Genomic DNA, 20,972 nt, shown 5'->3' on the forward strand with positions numbered 1-20,972 from the left:
AAAGTTGCTTTGTATAACTCAGTGAGATGCAAGAGCATCTTCCAAAAATATAGCAAGGCATCACACATCCCTCACCCATTTCAAAGGGAATATAATATTTTGGTGGCTATGTTATTAACTACTTGTAACACCACTTTCAGAGATTCTTTTCGTGGCTGGATAAGGGGGCTAGACATGGCATGTCACCATGTTTGATGTGCATTAGAAAAGCTTCAAGTCTTTTTTTTTTTTTTTTGCTGTTTATGTGATACCTGGAAAAAAGTCAGTTGTGAAATGATATGCAGCCATGGGGCCAGCAGCTCATTCCTACTATTGTCATCATGCCGGTGTAACTATATACTGATTTTTAAGAGAGCTGCCCTTTTTTGCTCAAGGCTGTGATGGACAGTTCAGCTGTTTTCCTTCATTACACATCATTGCTCACTGCACTGAAGGTGGAGGTGAGATGTTGTATACTCTTTTCATTAAATAGCCTGAGATATGTATATAAAAACTAAGCAGTTACATGTTTTTTACATTAGCCTGGCTGCAGAGGCAGCTGAGCAGGTGACTGTGGGAGGGTTGCTCGCCTTGTTTGCCCTTGTGCTGTGGGAGTTGGTATCAAGTGCTAAAGGAAGAGTGGCAGCCAGGCATGGTGACTCACCAATTCATAACTTTGTCCTCCCTAATGAGGTAGAGCCTGTGATTCAAGGAGTAGTTTGCTGAATTAAATCGCAAGCCTACAGTGGAACTGCATGGCTAATCTGTGCTCTTCTCATTTTTATTTGTTACATACCACCTGAGCAAGGCTATAAGGCTTAGGCAGCAATCTTGTCTGGAAGTGACCATGTGAAACTTGGAATTTGAACTGTGTTTATGTTTGACTAAACAAAAAAAACCCCGCAATAGTAACAGAACCTCTAATGATAGCAGCAAGGGGGAAGAAAGAGGAAAGAGAAGAAAAGGATAGAAAGAAAAGCAGAGCCATCACATTCTTATTACCTATGGTGTGGGGAAAAAGAAAAAAAAAAAAAAGGCTTGTTCTTGCTTCCCCAGCCAGAATCTCCTCCTTTCATGCCTTGTGTCTGTAATCTTATCATTGTGTGGCAGATATCCACTGTGCATGTATTCCTGTGCATCCTGTTCTGCTGCGTAGTAAGAGCAAAATGTCATTATTATATATAGGTTCAACTATAAATGTTTCCTGCTGTATCCTATAGCATCAGGCTATTTGCTGTTAGGCCAAAGGTGTCCCTGCTGCCTTGTTTTCAAAGTGGTCTGACAATACTATTTCATTAGAAGCCAGGCAATATTTTGGGATGACATGAGTACAGTGCCTAATTAGCCTTTTGCTTTTAAGCCTAGAAAATTTGACTCTGATTTCTGTACAAGTGTTTGCTATGTTGCCTGCAGAGCATGGAGACTGAGGCAGCGGAGAGTCACCCACGGTTATCACAGACTGGCACAGTACTTTACAGTGTTATATATGTGAAACCCTTCATGCAAGGAGCTACCAGCAGGGGCTTTGTGGCCCTTTCAGAGCAGTGGACCACTGATGCTGTGCTGGAGGAAATAGAAAGATGGTGGTGGGTTGCACGCTGGTCCACATGGCTCACGTGCTTATTTATTGTGCACCAGGTTTACACCTCTGTGTGCAATTTTGATAGCTTCTATTTCCTGTCCATGTGAACATGCCTGACCCTAAGGTGCATTACTGTTCCTTGTCCGTCTTAGCAGGATGTCTTTCTTTTCTGCTGAACAGGATGAGAATGGAGAGGGAGCCAGGGAACTGAAGAACGTGAAGTCAGATCGCATGAAGGTGCTACAGATGGATGTGTGCAGTGACCAGGAGGTGGCTCAGGCTGTGGATTTTGTGAAGAGGACCCTGAAGGAGCCAGAGGAAGGTATGTGGGGATCTTTGTATTTCCAGCATAGCTGACTCTTCGCTGTGCTCACAGAATCCTTCCTACAGAGCAGGCCGTGCACCGGCCAGGTCGTTCCCTCTCCATGCTGCCAAAAGAGGGTTAATAAGTCTGGAGGCCTGTGACAGTGTGTGGCTGGCAGTCAGGCAATGCTGTACCTGGGTCAGTGAGGAGGTTTACCTTGCTGTTGATGTGCCGGCCACATGGAAAGAGACCAAGACTGGCTGGAGGATCAGGCTCTAACTCTACATCCCATAAAAACTGATGAGTGGCAGCAAGCCCACAAGAGCCTGTGTCTTTCCCACATGGTGAAGTTATGAGGCTTCTTGCTCTGCATAGGTTTCTCAGCAGCCTCTGTGCAAGTAGCAAGCTGGACAGCAGCTGTAGACCCAGGCTGAGGGTGGACTGGAGTTTCACATCTGTGGCTCCAGGACTTCAGGGGCGTGTGGCTGGAGAGTGGTTGCTCCTCTTGAAGCTTGGATGAGACTGCCATGGGCCTGTCTTCATTCACAGCAAGTATAAAGCTAGTAAATAACAATAGCTCTAATCCTCATTCAAATTACGTGAGCACACCCTTCCTCCTAAAACAAGCATATGAAATGTAACTGAGTTACGTACAAGTTCTGATCCCACACATGTTCTCTCTGCATGATTTTTCTTCCTACGCAGTCACCCAGCCCTCGTCACACATTTCACAGCTTCTCAAGCTTTTCCTGAAGAGCCCAGCAACAGCAGTGGTGGCACAGAGCCATTTCCCGCTGAGTGAAAGCTTGTAAGGGAGCAGCTCTGTTGCTTCTATAAATGCAGCAGTGTTTGCAAAACCGTGTGTGTAGCTGTAGCAGGGACAGAGAAGTCTTGCATCCTTGATCAACGAGTTGGACCAGTTCCTCCTGCTCTTGAGAGCCTTATCCTGTAGTTGTTTGCTTCAGCACGGTGTGCAAAGCAGCAAAGGCTTCTTTTTAGGCCCATCTGAGGTTTGGGGCTTGCCAGTAAAGAGTGCTCAATAAATAAGTGCTGGAACGTAGAGACTGTTGAGACTGAGGTGCCTTGCACAGAGGTGCTTGTTGCACGCTGAGTGTGGCCCCAAAGGAGCTAGTGCAGAACAGTTCTTGCACTGTACATTTATACCTCTTCTCCCTGTGCTGTTTACATAAGGCTAAACTCATTTCGATAGGAGTGCCGCTGTTTGTTTTCAGTCTTAGGCAGTTCCCACTGTATTGTTGACACTAAAGAAATAATAGTGATAAGGCTCTGCTCAATAAACACACCACTGTCCAGCAAACAGCCCTGTGACCCGGTACCTATCAGCACTTTGTTCTGTATGTAATGTGACCTGATTGGTACCAGAGCAATGAAATTCCAAGAATGAGCTATTGTAAATAATGTTTTCATGAACGTCCCTGAATCTATAATCTCATAACCCAAGAAATGGGAAATCATTGTAGAGAAATTTAGAGTCGGGAATACTCTGCAAAGGTGAGTTTGGGACTGACAGTTTAAGTCTTTTGTGGTCTTTGGTAAATCCCTGCCAAATTTGCTCTGCATAGCTTTTGTTACTAGTGAAATTACACCATCAGATGACCTGTTTCCACGGTCGTCCTGCTAGCGATTAGAGCTTACTTTGCAGCAGCATGGGGGACCCTGTTCAGGCTGAGATGCTGTGCCGGCTGCCAGATGAGTGTGAATTTTGGAGTTATCTTGACCCGTTAAAGCTGGCGGCTTCAGTAAGTACAGCAGTGACAAGCAGGGGATCTTGAGCAGAGCAGGAGCAGAACTACTTGACTGCAGCATTTAGAAACTTGAATTAATAAACATGGAAGTAAGGATGGGTGAGCAAGATACTTTCTTGACTTTTGCTGCAGACCAGGACTTAGCTGTTATCCCAAACAGCCCCTGGGCTGTTGTGGCCCAGTGGGGATTGGGAAGGGGTTGTTCTGGAGGAGCTGCAGGCCAGTGAACTGGAGCAATATTCACCACTGTCTGTCAGGGGTCAAAGGGGTGCTGGGATCACCATGTGAGAGCTGGGAGATGCAGGAATGGTGGCAGCTATAATAGGCAAATCCATTCTGGGACAGACCATGAGGGAATAATTAATGCACTGCTATCACTGGGTAGGATGTGACCTTCCCTGTTCTGCTATACATGGCTGGTCAACAGCCTTCATGGAAAACGAACTTAGTTGGGAACAGGGCAGTGTTACTGGGGCCAGTGTGAGAGTAGAGAGCCAGTCTAGCAAGCTCATGCTGGTGTTCTCAAATGCACCAGGAGGATAAATTCCATTGGTATTTATTGGGCAATGGTAGAATATTGCAATTTGCTTAGAGGGCTGTGTTCAGTACAATACATGTTTACTCTCTGACGGTGAATAAATATAGGCTGGAAGTTATTAAAGGACTTTCATACATCAGGCAGGGCAGCTATGGAGCAGAGGCAAGGCAAACAGCCAAAAAAATTTTGAGAGAGAGCTTGATAAGTTTTATCAACAGGGTGGCATGACATGGGTGCTTTTGATAGCAACGCCAGAACTCCCTGGACATGAAGACTCCTTCTTGGCCCTGTGTTTGTTCTTGGTGCTAAGAGGAAGGTCAGGGAGTGGAAAGGGACCCCGACTCCAACTGAGTACTTACACAGTGAAAAATAACTGTGCTGTATGGCATGACATCTAATGAGGAGCAATTCTGTTATCTTGTTCCAGCTCTTCTGTTTGTTCCTCTTGCAGTTTATGGCTGCATAGTCCTGTGCTTCAACAAATTCACAAAGCAGACTCCGTCCTACACAGGTTTGCCACTAGGACTCCTGCACTAAGAGGCAAGTCCTCAGTGACCGTCCTGGACATGTAAGGGGCTTAGTGCAGAAGCTCTTTGTAAGTGCAGTCAATTTAATTTTGACAGGACCACATGCACAAAAGATGTTAATTTTTAATTCCAGTAGTTTTAACGGTTGGATGTAAGTTTGCAATTTTCTGCTACAGTTAGGGTTGAGGGAAACCAAATACTTGGACTAAAATACAGCAGCTGTTAACTGGGCCATGAACTTGCAGATCAATACCATACACTCTCCGGAACAGTGAGTGAGAGTTGTGAAGGGGTTTTAAAAATCCAAGATATTTGTACTCCTTCCTTTTTTCTTTCTTTATATTTTTTTTTAAATTGAGGGAAAGTCCAGCCCCATCCAAATTGCAAAAGCCATGATAAAGTCACTGAGTGAAGACAAACTGGGGACAAAGAGGAAGCATAAAACAGTCAGCCAGATCCAGCCATACAAAGCCCCAGGACAGCACTTGACCTTAGAGGAGACATTCAGGGAGGCAATGGTTGTGTGACCCCATCACTCTCCCTGATGTTCCAAACAAGCCTCACTGGCTTCACTTCTCATATACCAAGTGTGTATTTCATCTCCTTGCTGGGTTTTTTTTCTACAAAGGTGCCCAGTTCTTTGTCAAGGGGTTGGGTTACTTTGAACAACAAGGAAGGCTGCTTCTCTGTGACGCTTCTCCTCATTCCACTCTTTAACCATTTGTTTGTTGGCAGGTCTGTGGGGCCTGGTGAACAATGCTGGTATCTCGACCTTCGGAGAGGTGGAATTTGCAAGTTTAGACAACTACAAGAAGGTGGCAGAGATCAACCTGTGGGGCACCGTGAGGGTGACGAAGGCTTTCCTGCCTCTCATTCGCAGAGCTAAAGGTACCTGCTGGGCAGTGTGGTGAGGCTCGAAGAGACCTTTTGCAGCACAGTGAAGAGATGTAGCTAAAAATCATAACTCAGACTCCGCTTTGAGGAATGCCTGTGCAGTCCAGGGAGGGTGTCTGAGGCATGCAGGGTGCAATGTGCTGTGTAAGCCTTTGGTGGTATGGGCCACACCGGGGGCAGTCAAGGCACCTGCACAGCAGGTGCTATCTTAAACATCCCAGGATATCAGAGACCTTCATGCAGTGCTGGCAGATATGCCACCTTTAGGAAAAGTGACTGGAGGCCAGACAAGATACTTCTGGCCTCCAAAGTCCACCAATTGCTTGTGTTGGGATAACTGAATCTTCCCCCTTCATGTTGTTCAATTCACAGATGATTACAGAGTGGTAGTGGTGGAATAAATGAGAGTCAATCACAGCTGTGTTAGGTATCTTACAAGACAACAGTATTATCAAAAGTCTTTGTTTTATTACAAAAAAGAAAAAAGATATGCATGAGCAGAACTCTGAGAAGCTTTTTTATTTAGCACATATTGAAGAATGCTGATACAGCTGTGTGTTCTGTGAGGACAGAAAGGGGTTATATTGAGAAGATTGCTCAGATACCATTTCCAGAAAGGAAGTACCCACTAAACAAGCCCCATCTTACTACAAAAGGTAGCTTACACACCAGGTCAGCAGGCGGTTCTCACAGTCCCTCCAAGCTGCACTTAGGTCTGGAATGAGAGAGCAGAGCCACCCACTTGTTTCTCAGCTAAAATTTCAAGCTGCAGAAGGGTGTCATGCTCCATGGTTGTGAAAATCCTCTCTGTAAAAATAGCTGGTGAGATTTCAAGGGCCTGTTTGTAAGTGCATCTGAAACCATAATTGCACACATCTTGTTTTGGGGAAGGACAGAGCCACCCACAGAGGAGGGACCGCTGCTGTCACTGCTTCTAGGCGGTGCATGATCTAACATACGCTGCCAGAGCTCTGCAATCGGGCTGGCGTGGGCTGCTGGTGGGAGTTAGGACAATTGCTCTTCCCCGCCCCATAGACAGCAGCATGTCAAGTCTCCTCTCCGTTTGTCCCAGGCATGTAGCTCTCCAGGCACTCCTGGCTGGCCAGCTGGGTGAGCAGACTGTGCTGCTCATGCTGCAGGTTCAGAGAAACCTCTACTGGTTCTCTGCCATCCAGCTCAGGTCTAGAAGCATGTAGCTGTGTTAGGCAAAGTGGCTGCAGATGAGCTGTTGTGCAAATCAGCATCATCCAACAAAGCAACTTTTTACTGGCATGTTCTGTCTGCTTCTTCTGCAGACATCTCTCCCTCCTCTTTTCTCTGTAGGCCGTGTGGTGAATATCACAAGCATGTTGGGACGGATGGTGAGTCCATCTCGCTCCTGCTATTGCATTTCCAAGTTCGGGGTGGCAGCCTTCTCTGAGTGCCTCCGGCAGGAGATGTACCGCTGGGGTGTCAGAGTCATCCTCATTGAGCCCAGTAACTTCGTGGCAGCAACAGGCATCCTGACAGCAGACGGCATCGACAAACAGGCTGAGGCACTGTGGAACGGAGCCAGCAACGCTGTGCAGGTGGACTATGGGAGGGAATATTTCACTCACCACGTGGCCCTGATGAAGTCCTTTATTAACAGTGGCCTGAAGGACATGTCTCTGGTCTTGAATGACATCACCGATGCGCTCACTTCCCCGTACCCAAAGAACCGTTACAATCCCATGGAGACCTACTGGTGGGTGAGGCTGCAAGTCATGACTCACCTGCCCACTGCCATTGCCGACTGGCTTTATGTCCCCGGAGCCACCCTGTAAATGGCCATCCTTCAGGCATCCTTCCAGTGCTCATACGTACGCACAGGTTAGAGCTGACTTAGGGCTGTTCTGCACCCGTTGCTGATGCATCTCCCCTGTAGATGCGCTTGCTTTCACTTTGGGCTATGGCTTCAAGTCTTGCGTTGTGGGATGCCAAGAACAGCATGGGTTTTTTGTTTACTTTTTTTTCCTAATTCTTGCTCTTTGTATTCGCTGCTGTCCTGATTAAAGTTGAAAGGTGTTTTCCTTTTAACTGTGGAGGAGGCAGAGGAAGGTTAACATAATGGATCAAATATGTGGCTAGTGTAATTAGGTCAGCAGAGTTCTCCCAGTGATAAATTTGGCTTGTTAATGGGCTCTTGCTTTTCCTTACAAGGACAGGCTGCTAATAGCAGAGCAAAGCTGTTGCTATGAGATGTCTCGAAGGGAGAAACTAAAATGGGAAGCAAAAGCAGTTTTCCATTTGATTGAAAATGGGTCATTCGCAGCCTTATGTTGTTTTCCTGATACTGCTGCACTGTTACTGTCTGCAACACTGCCTCTAAACAGCCTCATTACTTAGCTGGCGCTGGTCAGATCCCTGCAAAGAAGGGTTCTTCCAGCACTGTGGCCAGGAGCTGCCAGTGACTGCAGACAGGCTGGGCAGGGAAAAGCCCTTCTAATAATGAGTGAGGTCTGTGCCCTCCCTCAGTCATCCCTGGGGATGCTGGGACTTGCAGCTTCTCTCCACCCACTGCTGATGAGCTTTGTGGGACAGGGTTGAATCTGATGTAGCAAACAAATTTGGCTCCTCTGACTGCTACCTTAGGTACTGGTGCCTGAACTACTCAGCTGTAGTACAGACACTGTCCAGCCGTCTCCCTGCTTCCTTCATGTCACTGCCCCATGCTAGGCTCCCTCTTGCTGGTGAGGGAGCTGCTCTTGCTTCCCCAAATCAGTTTTTCGGTTTCATCCTCTCTGCACTTGAACAGTGACAGGGCACTGTGCAGCCAGCGTGGCCTGACTATGAGCTCTGGAAGGGTGCTTTAAGTGACACATTTCTTTTTTTTTTAATATTGCACAATGAAATTTCCATGTCACACATGATTGTCTCCTCAGAGAACCTCCTGATAACTGGTATGAGCTACTTTTGCACAGTATCCCCAAGGGTCTCTCCTGTAGGCCATACAGAGGGATTTCAATCATTTTTCCAAGTGCTGGGCTGCCTGGCTTCATGCCCCATTCCCTCTGTCCCAGCGGTGACTGCTAGCGGAGCAGCCAGCGGGCTGTGGGCACTGCTTGCTAGGCTGGGACCCTACCCGCTCACTGTAGGGACCAGCTTTCCCTTCCACTGTTAAACTTCGTTCTGTTTATTTTGTCCTGTGGCTATGAAAAGAGCTTATCATTTGCTCTTTCCTCATCTGTCTCTGCTAGCTCTGACTTGGAAACTGTGCCATAAACTTTTAATATGCCGCTGGCTGTAAATGCTTGGAGTCTCCATGCAGCCGTGAACGCTGTGATGCCTGAGAGGGAAAGCAGGCTTCCTTTGGAGATGCTGTGGAGGTAGCTTGTATTACAAGTAACAACTACTGGAAATGCTGGCCCTGCAGTTCTTTTCTATTCCAGATCATCAGCACATGGAGATCGCCTGGGATCCAGGACTCGGAACAATCCCACTGAACTGCAGCTTAGACAAGCGTTGTAATCACTTCTGCCCCCTGCACTGTGAAATGTGAGTAATGTTAAGTAGCACTGATTTGCACAGAGAGAAAAAATAAACTGTGAGATTTGTAAAGCACATGTCCTTGTCTCCAGTGCTCATTTCTACATTGTTCTTCCCACCTTCTTTGAATCTGAGGTCAGGATTTAATTGGGCTCAGTAATTAAGGAGGTGGCAGTGGTTCAGCAGGTAGTGGGACTGTGGAGGCTCAGTGAAAACTGCCTGGAGCAGAACGGGCAGCACAACCCGTTTCATCAGCAGAAGGCAGCTAGAGAGAGGCCTCTCTGCAAACACACACATCGTTAGTGTTTGTATTTTATGTGGTTTCCCTCAAGTGACACTGTTGAGAGAGTGGTGCTGTGCATTACTCGTTGCCCCAGTGCTATGTGTGTAACTAATCCAAATGCTACAGCTGCCTGGTAGTAGGGATTAGCTCTTCTCACAGACACAACGGAGACTTGCAAGCCAAGAAGCGTCTGAGGCCATGCACGGACCTTGTGGCCGACTCAAGGTTAGGATTTCAGAGCATGTGAGTCCCAGTCCCTTCCTCTGCCCCCTGAGAAGTGCTCAGGTGAGCTGTCAATGCCTGATCTGGTTTCTGCCTGGGTGGGAGCTCTGGGAGCGAGAGGAGCCAAGTGCTGGCATGGGAAGAGCAAGTATCAAGTGTTTCCGTATGATGCTGATGATCACATGAACTCTGAGCCAGCAGAGCAAAGCCAAGATGACTGAGCAGGTCCCTTCCCACTTTGAGCTTCCAGCAGCTGTTCAGTGAAAACTTGGTTCTGAAGTCTGTTCCCTGAGGCAGCCAGAACCTTGTTTCACACCATAGTGTTGCATTAATGCAGGTGTTGAGGGCAGATTGTTTTCTTGCCAATGAGTAACAGAGGGAAGAAATCTCAATTCCGTTTGACAGTGACCTTCAAAGCTGGAGGATGGAGACAGAAGGAAGTTCAGTGAAATCCCCTGGAAGTCCATGCTCATTGCTGCTGTGGTGCAGTATCTCGTGAGAAGTTAGGCTGCCAAAGGTGCCTGTGGCTTTCCTTTCAAGGGCTGGCTGCTGAGGCTGTGGCAGTGTCCTTGTCCTACCTTTTTCTGCATGTTTCTCGCCATGCTTTGGAAAACTGTGATGGTATCCCCTTTCTGTTTCCCCTTTCAGATCAGCACGGTTCTCTACAATGACAATGGGAACTAAAAAGTGGTTGTCTGCGTGTCATTTTTGCTGTGGTTCAGCTTAACACAGCAAGGGGCCTCCTGGGGTCTCCCAAGCAAGCACTGTGAGTCTGGATGCTCCAGATAGCTTCAGGTTCTTTCTGTCTTGACAAATACCCAAGTCCCAGTGTGTGTCCCCGGGCCTCATGGCCTGTGGTTCCTGGTTAAGCCCCAACATGAAACCCCACTAGCAGCAAATGGAGAGTTTAGAAGACAAAAAGTTTACCGCAGCTGAAGCCAAGGGAAACCAGAAGTCTCTTCTGAGTGGCAAGAGCTGCAGAGGAAGTGGTTCATTTCAGGCAGAGGCGAGAAGCAAGAAGTTGCCATGGAGATCCCTCATTGATAGTTCTGTATGTGTTTATCTCTACAATGAGCTACACAGAGGATGGGAGCGTATGCTGCTTCTTCCTCTGGGCTTCGGAAGTCTTTACTGCTGTCATGAGTGGCTGATGTTCTAGGTTTGCTGTTCTGATGTGGCTGAAGAGCTCAAGCAGTTGCAGAGCTGGCCAGGAGGTGTGCTGTACCAAATGCGAGCTGGGTAGTGTCACTGGGAACTGTGCCCGACACCGCTGGACTGACGGGCAAGAACCAGCATTTGGAGGAATGTTTGTAAGCGGTGGGTTGTGATTTCTCTTAGATGATATTGGCCATCAGGATATTTCTATGTGCCGCTTTCCTCCCAAGTGGTGGTTCTGTAAGTTCTGTCTGGTTACTAAGCACTGGCAAAAAAGTAGCGCAAGGGATGCCAGAGTGTTAGCAAAGCGGCTGCTCTCCTCTGCCTAGCAGGCCCAGCTGCTGGATACTCCTTTTTCTGGCCAGATGATGTATGTGACCCACTCACGCCGTGTTGGCACTGTCTGCTGTGTAACCTGTTGCTTTGACACCTGGGATGTAGTCGATAGGTGTTAGGGGAAAGATTAGGATTTGAGAAGCACTTCCTCGTGTCTGGCTTTGAATCTGTGGCTGAGGAACTGCCTGCTGCCAGAAGTGTTATTGGGAAAAGGAGGCCAGCGATGGCAGTGCGTCCACACACAGCAACAGGCCTGAAAACAGGACAGGATACCCAGGGCAGCTCTCCTGCCCCAGGTCAGGGCGTTACTTCTGCTTCCCCAGTGGTGCTTCCCTGCTCCCAAAGGTCTCCGCATGGGGCCCTGGTGCCTCTCGGGCAGGCTGCCTCCCCTGGGGCTCCTTGTCTTCCTTGAGAAGAAAATCAAAAAAAAACATCAGCAGTATCAGTTGGAAAAAAAATTGTTAAACATGTCAAATGAAGATTGAGAAGCTGTGCTAAAGATTTCTACAACAGCCACAACAGGTCAGAAAGGCCGCTGAGGTCCTGCCTTGCACAGAGAGATGCTGGTCCAGCTGTTCTGCCGGCAGCCAGGGCAGTGTGCGGGAGCTGGACGCCTTCTCCGGCTCGCTGCTTCTGCAGGGAGCTCTGCTCATCGGCACCCAGCTCTGCAACAGTGCCACCCAGTGCACCCTGAAAAAGGAGCCTTGCTTAGCATTTTAGAAACTTTAAGACCTAGGAAACCCAGGTTTATCTTTCCAGCTTTCTAGCTACCGCCCCCCCTGAATGCGATGGTGCTGTGCAAATAGCGACAGCAGAACTGGTCCTTCTGGCTGGGGTTTTGAAACAGGAGTTTTCAGCTTCTTGTGCAACCACAATGCTGAGAAATGTCTTAGAAACAAACCCAAACCAACACCAGCAGGTTTCTCAGCCAGCAGCCTGAGCCCTGGGGATTGGAGAGATGCTACAAATAGTATGAGAATTTGTAATGGAGCCAGCTCCACCTTCGGGGCCTGGCCTGGAGCCAGACACAGTTAATTCATCCTCAGCAGTTCTGGAAAGGGCCACAGGGATGCTACTGATACAGCTGTATCATCCTCTCCCCTGGCACTCTTTGAGGAAGGGAGCAGACCTGTGTCTTCATCTCAAAACAGAGATGCAAAATAATACTTTTGCCCTGGCAGAAGCTTATCAGGAGGCACAAAGCAGCTGTGCGAGCAGGTCTCCTGCAGCACGTGGTGCCTTCTCTTGTGCCGTCTTGCTAGCGGAGCAGCTTGTCAGAGCGCTCAGCAGGATGTAGGAAGAGGTGTGTGCTGACCTGTGCTCAGGTGCAGTTATCACACACATGGTGCTGTGAACATGCAGTAATTCACCTCCCTCGGGGTGGTTTAATTTGTTCCCCGAGGGTGATTTGCCTCGCAGCGCTTTTTGCCAATGGAGCAGTAACGGAGTGGATCTCTGCCCACCCCCTTGCCCGTGGATGTGCAGTATCGCTTTCCTCTGTCCTTAACAGAGAAGCTGTTTGTGGTTTAGTCCCACAGGTATGGTCATGGAGGCATTTTTCTGGTCTCTTTTCTGATAAAGCACATAATTATCAGATTACCCTTAATAAAGGAACCTTTGCTACCAGACAGCTTCCAGCCCCAAGGAATCAACATGGAGAAAGGTATTTTTCCAAAAAGCCAGAAAAATTCAGAATCTGGTTTTTTTAAGAGTGAGGGTTTCAAAGACTCGATGGTGCTGCTATGCCATTGCCAGCTTTGCAGCTTCATAGCCCTTGGATCATGAAATCAGCCCAAATACCAGGAGTTTTATGGTTTTGCTTTGAAGAGCGCACAGTGGCAGCTGATCTGCCTACCCATTCCTCCCTCTCGCCTTCCCCTGTGCCTGCCAGTTCTTAGCCAGCATGGCACAAGGTTGTCCACCCCCCAAGCATGTTGTATCGGGTGTTTGGGCCCCTTGTATGAAAGCTCTTTCTCGTGCAGGACCTGGCAGGTGATGTGAAGAGCTGTGAAGTTTCCCAGCCCTCGCCAGCTCCAGCACACAGGTGGAGCAGCTCTGGTCACCTGAAAGTCTGGCAGATCTTCCTTCACTGTGTTTGCCAAAGCACCAATAAAAGTCGAAACAGGTAAAATGAAAGAAAGAATTTCCGCTTTGATTGTAGAAAGGACATTCGGCAGAGTAACCAGGTAAGAGCTGGTCTGTTTTCATGGTATAATGGAAAAACTTCTGCCTAGGACTGAGATCCAGCAGTTCTGGTCCTGGCCCTGCCACTGGCTCACTAAGCATCCTGAACAAACCAGTCTGCCTGCACCAAGCTCCTTTACCATCCCAGCCATCCTTGCCGCTACCCTGCCCATGCTGGAAAGCGGAAAACCAAAAAGTATACATTGCAGTGCAATGCAGTGCTGTTTGACTCATCCTGTTGTTACAACTGAGGCCAGAATAGGTGTTATCCCCCTGTCCGCAGGCTGAATTACTTTTTGTGGCAGAATAGAAAATGTGGCGTCTCCGGTTTTCTGTGTGAAAGCTGCTACAAGTGGCTTACAAAGTCTTCTGAACTTTTATAGCTTCAGGAAGGAAGGTGCCAGGGTTGAGGGCAGACATTAACGCCGTTGTGTTGCTTTTAAACGGGCACCAAGGTTAACCATCACCCCACAGGCACCTTGCCCAGGGACCTTGGACTGCAGCTTGGGGGAAAGCTCTACATTGCTTTTTCCTGCATAACTGCAGGGCCTCCCTGCCAGAGCGATCCTGCCCCCCCGGGGTGGTACCTGTCACCTTGTGGGGTCAAGTGCTGTAGGAGAAGTCATTTTCCTGGTGGGACTTTAACCAGGGTTACTATGACAATCAGTCAGCAGGCTGCCAGCACCGTGTGTCCTTGCATTTCCTTCCTGGTTTCTGCCTGCTCAGGGGTGTTGAAGCATTTGGAGCACAGCAAAGCACTTTCCCTTTCCACCACTAATGAGATGCAGCCGTTGCTCCAGGAAGCATGACTAACGAGGGACTGGAGGGAGAGGGAATGCACCCTGATAAGGCCCCACAGCTCCATCACCTACTGCAGGAAGGGAGGTGGCGGTGCCTGCATCCCACTGGAGACATCCAGTGGGTGTTTGGAGTACGGCTATATGGCTCTTCCTATAGAAAGTAGTGCATGAACGCTTGTGCTTGTGCAGGTGCTTGCCCTGGCAGCCCTCCAGAGCAGAAGATGGAGATCCAGTGCTCTAACACAGCCGAGGTGCGCTTTGATATTGGGAAAGTGCCTGCAGAAAATCTGCCTGGGCACTTGGGAAAGGCTTCGAGGTGGCAATGGCCATCTTTAAAGAGGATGAGACAGTGCAGGGGCTTGGCTCTGTGGCACGGCTCTGTGACACGAGGTGGCTTAGAGGAGGTGTAGGATGGAGTCATCCGGTGGGTGCAGTGGTCTGTCTGTCCCAACCAGCGACTCCAGCACTGAGTTTTCTTGGGGCAAGCACTGGTGTGGGAATGGTGGTGGTGCTTTTACTGGGAGCTGCTGCCCACCACATGCACACGCAGGAAGCACCTCTCCTCCCCACTTCCTCACGTACTCTCAGCCCCCACATGAAGTCCCAACCTCATCCCCTCCTTCCACATACTCTTTTGCTGCCTGCCTTTATCGACAAGCGAGTCCCTGAGACTCTGTATCCCCAAGAGCACATCTGGACCCTATTTTCACACCACTGGCATTTTCCACCCCCTGAGCCATGCAGGAGCTGCCTGGTTCCCTCAAGCTTTGGGGACACCCATACCAGGTGGCCTCTGCCCAGCTGCAGCACCGGCAGGAGCAGGAAGCCCCCAGCTTCCCAGGGACCGGCACTCAGCACGGCCGGGTCTGGCTCCTGGTTCGGGCAGCTCCTGGTTCGGGCAGGGCCAGGAGCCGGCTTCCAGCTCTGCCTGCGCACGGGCACTTACAGACCCAACTTCAGCGCCAGGCTGCTCTATCGCATCCCGAGGAAGCTCCTCCACTCCCGTACATCTGCCCTGGCACGGGAAGCTTTTGCTCTGTTCCATGGGTAATAACCATTTCGCAAGCATAATTATGGCTGGGAATGTATGATATGACATCTGTTTTGAGAAAAATTCAAATTAATTGGATAAAGCATCCGTTGTCTCACCCCAAGTCTCTTCACACTAAAATACATGCCTGGTTAGTATCCCTGGGGTGCAGCACAGACAAAAGCATTTTTAGCACTGTCTGAAGTAATCATTCCTAAAATCTAACTTGTTTGAATGAAACTCGCTGTGAGTGGCATCTCTGTGCCGTTTCAGACTGTAACTACGTATAGAAACAAAGTCAGAGCATTGACCACTGAATTTATTTATTTTCTGTATAATGTAAACTCCAGTCTAGCAAACACTTAGGCCTGTGTTTCAAAGCAAGGCGTGTGTGCTCGGGCTCGGCGGCCTCAGTGCGGCTATTCATGGGCAAAGCCGAACACATATGCCAGTGTCTTTGCGCTCTGCAGCCCGTGCGGAGGGATGCGACTTGCGCTTTCAGAAAGGAGATTCTTAAAATTCTCCTCTGGCTTGTGGTATAAGATGGGGCGGCTCAGAGACGGGGGTTGGAAATGCTGTGCCGGCTGGTGGAGAAGTCCATCAGGGCCAAAGTGCTGCCCTCAGATCTTCCTGGTGCATATATAAAACGTATATAAAACAGCCTTGCAGCCTAGGAATGGGGGGTATCTGAGGGTCTGAGGCCACCCCCAAACTCTGTGTGTGATTCTGGGTAGCTGATGCGAGTTGCTGACTTGAAGCGAAGTGCTCCCGCAGCAGGAGAGCCCACGTCCCTGCCGAAGGGCTCTGCGCTCGGCTGGCAGGATGGCATAATCTGCAGGAGGTTTCTTAATTGCATTTCTTAATGCAATAGTCTGTTCTCTCTTCCTGTGAGCAGAGCTGCAGTTACCCGTACATTATAAATCTATGTTGCGAGGAACATGTAGGTTGTATATAGGTCATAGAAAATATAATTGTGTAACTGTATTAATGCATTCCTGAGCTAAGGTGCTGAAATATGGTTTAGCTGCAGAAAATAGGGCTGTGAGCTTTAAATAGCCCTACTTGGGCATCCCGTGGACAGAGCTGACGATGCCGTGAACTGTGAACTGTGCCTCCTCCAGGAGAGCAGAAAGTCCCTTTGCAGAAGGTGCTCTCTAAGTATGTTTAATGACATTTTTTAAAGCGTTTAAAATATGTTTCAGTGTGCTCCATTCCAACTCACAGCCCAGCCGGCATTCACTGCTGGACCACGGGAGCCTGACATCGGACGGACGGCGGGATCTGCTCCCGCATCCCCTGGAGAAGTCCTACTCTGCCCCCTTCTGCCACGCGCTTCCTCGCTCCTCTCCGTGAGAACCACGCCTGGCTGAACGCCTGCCCGGTACCTTGTGCAACTGTCATAACTCAGCAGCAAAACACAATGACAATTTTTTTTTTTTTTGCCTTATTTAGCAGCATAAGGCTGACCTTGGTGTGGGGCACTTCTGGGACATACTGAAAAACCAGGATTAAAAACTCTGGGTTTTATGGTGAGCACATCCACAGGGGTGAGATGCTGCCGGGCCAAAGCTCTATCCCTGGTCCAGCTCCAGCTCTGCAATGTCATTCTGTCTGCAAAGACTTGTCCTGCTGTCTGTTTTGTACCTCTTTGTCATCATTTTTCTTTCTTTGTTTTGTGTTTTTTACTTTCAGAAAAGTAAGGATCCCTCTGGCCCCTCTCTCCAGGGACTTGGACCTCAGCAGCAGTGCCAAGTGGGTCGGGGCGTCCTCCTGGGAGCCCAGCCAGAACCGCTGCTGGTCCTGCAAGACAGGGTTTGTCCCTTAAATAATATCTTTTTTAGTTTTCCACCTTCTTAAATCTCTCTCTTTGGTTTCTTGTGTTTTGAATACATAATTGGATAATTTCCAGGGTGGAGAGCTACTCACCAATTGTATAACATGAATCACAACATCTTTCATGCACTTGCCTTGGACCGAGTTCCTGTATCCCAGAGGCGAGTTCACACTTCCAGAGTCTGTTTACTTCCTTTGGTGTCATAACTGTAATTTGAAATTTTACACCATTTTGCATGAACAAATTTCAAAGCCCTTTCTTGCCACTGCTAGAAACAAAATTCCCACCTGCCTTCCCTTTCTTTGTCTTGTCTCCTGCAAGTTCATTTTTGTTTCCATATACATGTGACGACTTGTCTGGCCAGCCCAAAGCCCCATTTCCTTTAGAGGGAGGAGAAAAACAACAAAAACGAACTTGCAGGAGAAAAGACAGAGGAAGGAGGGAAGGCAGGAAGAGCTGTCCATGCAAACAACAGTGTCTCCATGGTGGCAGTCTCAGCATGCCCAGGGTACGCTAGGTCCCAGGATATGGTGCCCCAACACCGCAGGTCCTGCAGAGAGGCTCCAGTACCGGGGCTTCAAAGGTAGCAGGCCTGAAGACAAGATCTGTTCATGCAAAACGGTGCAAAATAGCCATGACTGTGGCAGCTCTCCAGCCCCCGTGTGTTTGGGTTGCTCAGATGCCATCTGGAGATGAAAGCTTCCTCACGGGGACAGGGCACGGAGCCCTGGGCTACTGGCTCCTGGGGCTGGAGCTGGTGGTGTCCCATAAGCAAAGGGCATGTATGCCCAGAACTTCTGGTCCCTGCAGTGCCTGCGCTGGAGGCTTTTCCTGCTGGTGAGAGCTTGGGCAGCTTCTCGGCTGACCGAAGTAATGTCAAGGATTTCATCACAGGTTTGAGAGGATTGATGCCACTCTGGCTGCTCTGCCATCCCATGGCAGATGCAGAACTACTGGGGGCTTCTCTGCGGTGGCTGAAATCCCAGCTGGAGGACACGGCGTGATAGGACATCCTTTCCCTGGGGAGCCAGGTCCCCACCAGGCCTGCCCAGCTAACACAGGTTCAGGAGCCGGCTTTGGGGTGCCCTGGTGTGCGCGATGGGACAGTCTCACCTCTGCACTAAGCCAGGTTGCCTGCACGTGGAGCTTCAGGGGTGCTGTGGCACTGCCCTGTCCCAGCCCTCAGCCGGCCAGATTTTACCTGCAGCTCCAGCTTAGTCTAACAAGGGGTTTTCTTTGCTGGCAGCGCTCGCTGCTGCTGCCTCCTCTCCCTAGGGCCAGCCGAGCCTTGTCTCCGAAATGGACAACTGAGTAACACGACAAAATCCCAGCCGATGTAGCCCATCTGTATATGCCCCGAGTGCATGCTGCCTTACACCGTGCCCAGCGTGTGCCAGTGCTGCCTCAGCCGGTGCACCGCCGGCATGTGCCCCACACGCAGGGCAGCCTCACCTGCCGACCCCCGGGCGTGCTGTGCAGCTCCTGCCACCTCACCCCATCTGTGCTCCGCACCCACTCCTGCCTCCCCGTGTGCCCACGCTGCCCATCCGCCCCATCCGCACCCGCACGCGCCTCGCAGGCAGCGCTGCTGCGTCCTCCAACCCTGCAGCGCTTCAGCCTCCACGTGCTGTGCACGCACCCCGTACGCCTGCCTTGCAGCTGCCTCAGCACCCAGAAATGTGGGGGAGGCTTCATTCTTGCATGAAGCGTTCAGAGTGTGTCTGGTGCCCCCCCGCTTTGCCCTGGTTTCCCCCCAGCTCTCCTCCTTCCTGTCCTCCCACCCCTGCTCCAGCTTCCTGCCCTTTGATGTGCCTCCCCTCCTCTGCTCCAGGGTATGAACTGCTTACCAGGTGGAGATGACTTCTCCCCACCCCACAATTAGGTGCAATTATAAGGTTATGCTTTTCCCCAAACCCTTGCTCTGGTGTGCACTGAAGGTGGACGGGCTCACGAGCAAAGTCCTGCTCTGGGCTAATGACAGGCAGGACATGGAGCAGGGCCCTGGTCCGTGTGGGCGAGTGGTACCGGTGGGTGCTGGGAGTGGGATGACAGGAGGGTCCTGTTGTTGCTGGGGATGGGGTAGCTGGTGAACACGTCCTGGGCTGGTGGCCCCAAGCAGGGACTCGGCTGCAGGAGCCTGAGCCCGCTCCCTTCCAACACGGGAGCAGCAGATACCTGGCTGCTTCCCGCTGTGGCCAGGCAGAGCCCAGAAATGTGCCCCTGGGGAAGGCACAGTCAGCACTCGCGTGGAGACAGGTCCCAGCAGCTGGCAGTGAGCTGGGCCGTCAGCTCTCATCATCGGTGTTCAAGGCGTGCAGTGCCTCAGCACCCATGGGATGCTCCTTGGCTGGCAGCAGCCAGCAGAGGAGCGAGGTTCCGCACATGGCAGCCCCTGGGCTTCTGAAGGTGCTGCCTTCGGCTGGAGGTGGGACCCCGGTGTCACCTACCAAGACACAGGTTTGTTTCCTCTGCCGTTGGTGCTGGCTGCAAGCACAAGCTTCTCCTGCTGCAGCAGAGCAAAAGGCTTCATCACAACCGCTCCATCCAAGGGCAAAATGCTGCTGCCACAGGCAGGGAGTCCTCACTCCACCCCACGGAAGAGTGCTCCATATGCAGATGTGGATACGCACACCGACACACCTCCACGTGCTTGTCCTCATGCACACAGGGCAAATGCTCTGCTGTGGGCAAGGCTGGCCGTTCTGCAGTGCTCTCCCCCCAGTTGCTCTGCAGGATGCAGGCAGCCAAGCTCAGGAGGAAAAACAGCTCACTGGCTTGCTGTGTGCGTGGGATCTCACCTCCGCAGTGCACTATGGCATGGCGGCACTTGTACCGTTCAGGTTAGGGCGCCTGTCCAGGGTTTTTCTGATTTCTAACCTGCTTGTATCACCAAAGGTGCAGATGAATGTGGGGCTTGCAGAGGGTCTGCAGGACACTTCTGACTTTGACATGTGCAGCCAGAGCAACCCCATCAGGGACACGCACACAGTGGCTGCCAAACTGCTGGGGGAGCTGGGTGCAGGCAGGGACAACCCCTGCGTGCTCCCCTGCCCCATGCCAAGTGCTGTCAGCAGGGCCATGGAGCGGGTGCTTCCCCTGAACTCTTCACCCCCATCCGTCACGGCTGGGTCTGTGTTGGATGAGCCGTACCCAGCCACGATGGCCATCGAGGTCCTGGGAGCACCTCGGCTGCACGGCCCCAGTAAGGGACAGGACCGAGCCGTTTGTGGCTCCTGGGGTGGCATTTGGGCAGCCAGGGACTGAAGAGCATGTGTGTGCATGTGTGAGTAAGGCACGCGGTGTAGCGTGTAAAAACACACCTAGAGAGAAAGTCTCAACAGAGATTAAAAGCAAATGTAATTAAACACAGAGAGAATCCTGTCTGTTACTCAACTCTCCTTGCATAACTCTTGGGACCGGCTGTCTTCACAGATGGCTGCTCTGCTGTCAAAGCCATTTGCTGGGCACCTGTTGGAAAAACTGCTGGGTCAGCACAGAACTAATTGTACAGGCATCTTTCCTTCTAATGAGATTTAAAAGTCTAGAAGAAAAACTGCTGTGAGGTCTTGGAGCTCCCCTGATGAGCCTGCGGTGCCTCCCACTGCTTAATCCTCCCCATGCACTTCTGTGAGTGACTGTGATGGGGACAAGCACGTTGCAGTGGCCTGGAGGGTCCCCAGGGCTCCGGTGGCCCCTGGGACGGGCTGCGCGTGGGGAGAGGAGGTCGCACGTCCCCCCTGGGAGCACAGCGATGGTTGCTGCTGAGCCAGAGGGAGCAGGACAGGAGCCACTGCAGTCCCCAGCCGCTCTCAAAGGCTGCAGCACTTCTCCCCTTTCCCTGCTGTTTGCACCCAGGTCCGAGGCTCTCGTGGGCGGCTGGACCACAGAGAGCTCCACAACTGCGGAGCGATACCCGGACACGTGGGGTGCCTTTGTTTGCCTGGGTGAGCAGCCAAGTTCCAGCCCATCTCCAGCTTCGTACCAGCTGCAGACCTGAGGCAGCTGACTGGCCTGCCAAAAAAACAAAACAT

The 20,972-nt window shown here is 50.6% G+C and overlaps 1 protein-coding gene across 5 annotated transcripts in view; it reads left to right on the plus strand.

Annotated features, from left to right (window-relative positions):
- The window catches only part of LOC129209789 (D-beta-hydroxybutyrate dehydrogenase, mitochondrial-like), a 25,754-nt gene extending 8,806 nt beyond the window's left edge, over positions 1-16,948 (plus strand). For 2 of the 5 annotated variants that reach the window (XM_054834745.1, XM_054834747.1), the window contains 3 exons: positions 1,742-1,883; positions 5,432-5,584; positions 6,914-9,174. In XM_054834745.1, coding sequence (XP_054690720.1) covers positions 1,742-1,883; positions 5,432-5,584; positions 6,914-7,395 — 777 coding nt within the window. In that variant the 3' untranslated portion in view covers positions 7,396-9,174. Of the gene's footprint in view, positions 1-1,741; positions 1,884-5,431; positions 5,585-6,913; positions 9,175-13,075; positions 16,637-16,799 lie in introns of those variants that run through there. The other 3 variants (XR_008578208.1, XR_008578209.1, XM_054834746.1) reach the window with 3 other exon arrangements.
- The last annotated feature ends 4,024 nt before the right edge of the window (positions 16,949-20,972 follow it).

The sequence above is a fragment of the Grus americana genome, chromosome 9 (assembly GCF_028858705.1).
Source record: "Grus americana isolate bGruAme1 chromosome 9, bGruAme1.mat, whole genome shotgun sequence".
Lineage (NCBI taxonomy): Eukaryota > Metazoa > Chordata > Aves > Gruiformes > Gruidae > Grus > Grus americana.